The sequence below is a fragment of the Nanorana parkeri genome, unplaced genomic scaffold (genome assembly GCF_000935625.1).
Source record: "Nanorana parkeri isolate BGI_ZX_2015 unplaced genomic scaffold, ASM93562v1 scaffold196, whole genome shotgun sequence".
Lineage (NCBI taxonomy): Eukaryota > Metazoa > Chordata > Amphibia > Anura > Dicroglossidae > Nanorana > Nanorana parkeri.
The window spans coordinates 1,485,644-1,492,592 of record NW_017306464.1 but is presented as its reverse complement, the minus strand read 5'-3'; the positions used below and the strand labels follow the sequence as shown (position 1 = coordinate 1,492,592).

Genomic DNA, 6,949 nt, shown 5'->3' with positions numbered 1-6,949 from the left:
CAGGTCCGTACGGGTGCGGGTGTCCCGGCATCCTGTCAGTGTACGAGTACGCTCCCCCACACCGACACGGACGTGCAGGGCGGGTGAGTGTAGGGCGGCGTATAGTCGCGTACTCCCATGGAGAAGGACAAGGACTGCGTACTAATCACACGCAGCACCTGTCCCTCCCAGGAGCTCCGGATACGGCAACGCACACAACACGGAGCTCTTTTCTCGTGTGAATGAGGGCTAAGTGTGCACCTTAAAGTGTATTTCCACTTTTGCAGCCAGATTGGGGTAACACCGACTTTATATTTGTTACATGTTCCCATTCACATCGCATAACTTAAAAAATATTTTTAAAACTGCTTATATTTTTAAGTGCTTTTCCTTGCTTAAAACCCTGCCTAGCTTCTCCCCGTGTGATGTTAACCCCTTAAGGACAACAGCCTTTTTTTTTCTATTCTTTGCTTACATGTTATAATCCACATTTTGGGCCTGAGAATTACTTAAAACCCCCACACATTATATATTTTCTGAAAGCCAAGACCCTGTAGAATAAAATGGTGGCAGCTGCAAATTTTTTTGTTGCACTACATTAGCGCAACATAATGTCAAACCCAAACATTTTGTGAAAAATGCACTTGAGGTAGATTTAATGCCCCAAAACACTGTACAAAAACATTTTGCTTGGTAAAATATAAAAGATGAGGTTCCAACGAGTAAATAGATACCCAACATGCCCAGGTTAAAAATTATGTGCGTCCGTGAATCTGCAGCAAAATTCAGTACCCCAAAACGTCCATAGACGGCCCTTTGAAAGCCCCCACAGGTCATCAGTTGAGAGATACGCATAAATATTGGCCCTAGAATTATTGCTCTCACTCTGGTGTGTGTGGCGATATCCAACATGTAAAGCGTAATCATTGTCTTTATACGTAGGCGCACCCGACGTGTGTGTACGTGAAAAGTAAAAATGTTTTTTATTATTTTTACATTTATTTTATTTAATATTTTTAAAACTGTTTTTTTTTTAACATTAGGTTAATTGCTATCACATAGGGACGCTTGGTGGGCTTCAGGAGTCCAGCAATGACAGCTATGAGACCGGAAGTCATGTAATACATGTCGCTCCCGGTCCCATAGAGCGGGGAGGAGATTGGTGAACGGACATTCACCGCCCTCCTCTCCAGCTTCCTGCTGACATCCAAGATGTGCCCGCAGGAGGGGCAGCGGATCCAGGGAAACACGGTTGGGGTGCCGGCCAGGGGGGGGGGGGGGGCCACTTTACTGGACCGTAGAAGCGATTTGGCGACAGCTGAGTTATCAGAATCGCTTCTACTGTAAAGCCAGCCGCTGGCTCTACAAATTTAAACAGAGTCCCGGCAGTTTTGTTCAACCCCTTAAGGATCCATGACGGAATTATCCCGTTGTGCGTCATCAAGGGGTTAATGAGGGGGCTGTTTACTCTAATTAACCCTGTCAGTTCTAACAAAGGGTTAAAGACTCAGAAGCATTGTATGTTAATGAGAAGAAGCTCTGAGTGTCCCTCTATGTTCACTTTCAAACTGCTCAGAGTAGCCTGGTATGTGCACAAAGACCTCCACCAAAGAAACATGTAAAAAGGTAAGACATATTTTTTAATAATTTCAGTATGCTGGGTGAATGGGAACACATACCAAACATATAGAGGGGTCTTCATTAAATTTGACTGCAAAAGTGGACATACACTTTAAGCTACCTCCGTCTTAGTACATGTTTCAGAGCTGCCATCCTTAGATTTGGTTCTCCTGCAAGTTGTACTCCCAGAAAAAGATGTGCCAATCAGGCATTCCCTCTCCATGCTTGTTCTAAGGCACTGGGAGAATAAGCGGAACTGCTTTCTCACCTTCAAAATTCAGTAATGAATGGCAACTTCCATATATCTGCCCTGTCCAGTTGGTTTTAGGCTTGCCATACACTCTCAGGATCTGTTTAAATGTGATCTTTAAAGCTGAACTCCAGGCAAACAGCTAAATGCACATATATGGGAGGGTTTATATGCCAAAGGATTTGTCCACCCAGTTCTGAGATTTACACAGCTCTGCCACACAGTGCAGCCACCTGGCAGGCCAGGAGACAAGATTTTATCCTACTGCAATTAAGTAACACTTTCAGGTCTTGTCCCTCCCCCAGCCTTTGACAGGACAGTGAAATGAGAAACAGCAAACTGATGAGCTCATCTCTCTGTCATTTTACTCTCTCCTCCTATCAGCATGTTTTTTGTAAGGACATGAGTGCTGCAGCACAACTGATTGGCTCCTTGTGCTGCTTCTCCCTCTCCCAGTTTGAGCTCTACTGTTCGGGGGTTGCAAGAGGCTCATACCGGCTCAAATTCAGTTTTTTTCATTGCTTGCAAAAAAATAATAATAATGATATATTAATGAATGGTGAATGTTTCATGTCCTTTATATCAGCCTGGAGTTCAGCTTTAAAATCAGCAACAGTTATGGCCACTCCAAAGCCTTGTGCTAAACACACAGGGTCTGTGCATTTAGTGCAGGGTACCACATGCTAGGTGTGCTGGTGCATTGCATTGACATTCATTCTCAATGGCACCACAATGCACCTCCAGACAGGTGTGCCTGGCAGCACCGTGCAACATGCAGTACTGCAAAAATGTGCATTGCCATGATAAAAAGTACTTCATGCATTACTTCTTATCACTGCATGGTAAAGCAGTGCATGTCGTTGTGGTACAGCACACCTGCCGGGATTCAAAAAGAATTGCAACTCAATGCAACAGTGCATGTAGTGTGCAGTACCATGCGCTGTGGGATTGTGTGTGATCTCACATGTTTAACACAAGGCTGTGGTGTGAACAGGCCCTTACAAGCCACCTGGTAGTGTGAGAGACAACCTAATAAACAGCATGGATTGTATAGAGAGGGCTTCACTACAGTTCTTAGTAAATCTTTAGTAAGAGATTGCGCAATCAGTTTTTCATTTGTGGCCATCCTAATGCTGGCTATACACACATCAATTCAGTCGACAATTCATTATAATTGACTACTTCATGGAATTATCGGTTTAGAATTTGTATGGAGAGTGTTAGGCAGGTAGATGTCTTCCAGAGTACGTTGAGCCAGCTGCCCATACTACTACCCAATGTCCATGTTTATGGTCTTTCTCTGGTGGTACCATTTCTCTACCAGAGGCTCTGGCCTCCATCAATGACTAAATTGTGGCCAGTCATGTAGTCAGAAGCTTCAGATGCCAAATACACCACGGCGGCCTGCAAATCTGTCACTTGTGCCAGTCTTCCAGCGGGGATGTCAGCCAACCAACGTGTTACAAGAGGCTTGAGTGCTTCTGAATGGATGAGAGGAGTGTCTACAATTCCCCTGCAGGAGAGAGAGAGAGAGAGAGAGAGAGAGAGAGAGAGAGAGAGAGAGAGAGAGAGAGAAGCACAAATAGTTAACAAGGCTTGCAGTATTCCACACAAAACAATCCCCTGCTTTTTTTCAGACTAGAGTTCTTTCTTAAGGTGGAACTAAACCTCCAATAAAAACAAAATTGGGTCCCTAGGAGCTTTTTGCAACAATGTGCAAGTATGAACAGCATCTATGCACCCTATGGCACACTTACCTAGCAAAGTGATCCCTTCCAATATTGCAATATCTGTGCTGCTCTCCGTGCAGCTCATGCAGTCCACGCAACTCACTACACCTCTGGTTCTACTGCTTGTTTCTTATATAATTAATTGATTGGTCACGCTGGTCATGTAAACTAGTGACTATCTATATATAATTTAACAGGGTAAAAGTTCTGCTCAACAAAGTGGGAAAAAAAGACACCCAGCAAAGCTAAAAACAAACAATGCTTCAATCTGGCAAAAGTCCCCCTGCAGTAATATATTTCTGCCACTAGATGTTCTCATTCTCAGGGATGCATTATAGCCAATGTCATCCAGCGCACTTAGGTAATAGACCTGCACCCTGGAGCCGGTACCATTACGCAAACTCTGAGCCCGGGTTGTCTTGGACCTGCCCCTTGGGGGTGATACTATCACACAACCACTAAGCCAAGGTTGTCATGGACCTGCCCCTTGAGGGCAGTACCATCACAAAACCACTGAGCCCAGTTTTTCATGGGTTAGCCCCCTGGGGGAGGCACATCACAAAACCACTGAGCCCAGGATGTCATGGACTTGCCCCCTGGGGAAAGTGCCATCATACAACCTCGGAGCCCAGGTGGTCACAGACCTTCCCCCTGTGGATGGTATTATCACAGAATCTCTTAGCCCAGACTGTCATGGGCCCAACTTTCGGACGTCATCACAATCCTGGGCTTAGATTACTGCTGCATTGAGCGTGCATTTTTTCTGTGCTTAGCTCAGCATGCTTTAAAACTTAAAGTGGACCTAAACTCAACTCCCCTCGCTCCCTTGCTGGTGCTGACATCTTCACGTGGTGCTCTTCCAGATTTGGGGTGTTCAGTCAGGCCAGAATGACGTAATGCCAGCACACGTGCGCATCGGTTTATTCATTCAGGAACTGGCAGATGCAGCTCAGTGTACCTTCTAAAGGAGATTGCAAACAGGCAGGTGAATTTGTTTTATTGCAGAAGAGACATTGCTGGAATAAAGAGCCTGCCTGCTCGCAATATTTAAAAAAAAAAATGTTTGCAATTAAGTTCAATTTTAAAATTTAAGTAAAAAAAAACTAACAAAAAAAATTACAACTGCCCTTTAAAATCTCTACATACAAAACATTTTGTAAAACACTAACATTGGCGTGATGTTTTCACGTATACTCGTAAACAATGTATAAACATTATTAATTCCCTTGAGAAAAAAAATGCTGTTGCGTTTTTCAGGTTTCCATCCAAGCCTTCCACGAAGGGCAGGGCGTCCAAGTCAAACCGTGTACAAGTCATTTGCCCACTGACCAGAGAAACACGGCTGTGCCCTTGCCCTGCAGCCGTTAGGATATAATCAAACACGAGCCTCCGAAGACCCATAGGAAATTCACATCACATCATCAAGCCAGCAACCCCTGCAGCCTCGACAACCTCGATTAAAACAATGATTTCCCCATTAAAATGTACAAACAGCATTAGCATACCATTTTATTAAGGAGCTCTCGTTTCACATTTATTTTTTAATTTTTTTTGTTTGTTGTATGTGATGCGTAATTTTTTTTTTGATACGTAGCCCCAGAACAAATGCATTTTATTATTGCCGCTGCCAAAGGAATTATATTTAACTTCCTTATAGATGACAGTAACTAAAATCCGAACTGCCAATTGTAGCTCATTAGCGTGGCAAGGACGCTCTCCAAATGTTAATAAAAATTCTAACATGCTGATGAATTAACGCTTCTAAGGAGCTTGTGACACCCCGGTTAACATATTCAACCTCAATTATAATTCCCTTCAGCACCCTGTTATCTGAAACTTTTCCTGGCAATCAGAGGTGCTGTTTTTCACCGGCCAATTTTCTAGATAATGTAGCTTATCAACGCAGTGGGTAAACTTGCCAATGAAATCAGGCATAGCCCAACCACACACTCGCTAATTGCAAGGCTTTTTTTATGCATATTTACAGCCTGTCATTTCAGAGAAATCAGCAGCCCATTGAGGCGCCCGGTTCGCTGGGAGACGTGACGCTTGCAAATGAAAATTAGCAAACAAACTGGCGACAAATATGAAATGAACAAGTATACGGGAAAGGGGGGGGGGGGACTTTTTTCTCCGCTCTCTCTCTCTCTCTCTCTCTTTCATTCTCTCTCAAGAAAATTATCTTCGTTTTAATTTAGACCATCACCGCGGGGCTCTCAAACAAGGCTGATACACTTCTGTTCTGGATGCTGACGGAATTCACCTTGAAATTGCTGGAGGAGCCCTAGAGAGAGAGGCCTGCTGGGCCTGGCCTCACATTGGCGCTGCGGCACCTCTGCATGCTGCAGCATTTTATTTTTTAATCGCTAGGAAATAGCGTCATCGCTAGGTCTCAGATCAAATATCTTAAAGCAGACCTTAAAGGAGAACTATGAGGTGAGTGAAAATCACTCAGCCTCATAGTTCAAGCCGACGTGTGACAACGGAACTGTCACACGTCGGCTCAATAGATCGGGAAGTGAGCGAACACATACCGTCGCTCGCTCACTTCTCGGTCAGTCACGGCTCCCTGCAGGCATTCACCCCTCCCCGCTCCGATCCTCCAGCGCTGACTGGCGGAATGGACAGGGGAGGGGGCGGGCACAGCTGGCTCTTCTTCACTTCAGCTCAGCTGAACATATAATCAGAAATCAGCCGTACAGGGCTGAAGTGAATAGCCAAACAGCGTTTGGATCACCTCACTTCGGCTCGGTTATACTTGGCTGCCTTCACTCTCATCCCGCGCCTTTGCTTAAGTGCAGCTGTGGGAGCTGGTTGGGCAGCAACGAAAGGAGCTTCCTTCCCTGTCCGGAGAAGCTCCTTCCCTGTTCAGAGGTTCGGACCTGGTTTGGTCGGAACTTGAGCTCATTCCATGTAAGTACCAACACACAGGAAGAGACAGGGCTGGATTTCCATTTCGGGAACCTGTGGGCACGAATGGAAATCATTTTAGCCTGAGTTGGCGTCCTTACCTGCTGCGGGACCTGCGGGCTTTCACATATGCAGGCAAGGACCCTGGTGTTGCGTAAGGCTGCCCTAAACGCCTGCCCACATTAGACAGTTGTTTTACAGGGCAGCCTTATGCAGTGCCGGGGGCCTTCCCCTGCGTTTGGGGAACCCGTCGGTTCCTGTAGGCGCCACTGGTCTTGGAGCAGGAGGGTGCATTTTGTCCAGGATTCACCCTCCTAGCTATTGCCAGTGTTGTATCTTGACACAACACCAGGAATCATGGCAGAGTAGGCACCTGCATAGCTTCCCTCTATGGACGGCATCTGTAGGCACTACTCTGCCTAATGGTAAATCCAGCTCTAGGAAGAACAAGGGCCAGTGA

The 6,949-nt window shown here is 45.5% G+C and overlaps 1 protein-coding gene across 1 annotated transcript in view; it reads right to left on the bottom strand.

The window, feature by feature from the left end:
- Positions 1-3,115: 3,115 nt before the first annotated feature.
- The window catches only part of LOC108786178 (short-chain dehydrogenase reductase 5-like), a 50,973-nt gene continuing 47,139 nt past the window's right edge, over positions 3,116-6,949 (bottom strand). Inside the window, exon 9 of the mRNA XM_018555422.1 lies at positions 3,116-3,362. Within this exon, the coding sequence (XP_018410924.1) occupies positions 3,167-3,362 (196 nt within the window). The 3' untranslated portion in view covers positions 3,116-3,166. The remainder of the gene's footprint in view (positions 3,363-6,949) is intronic.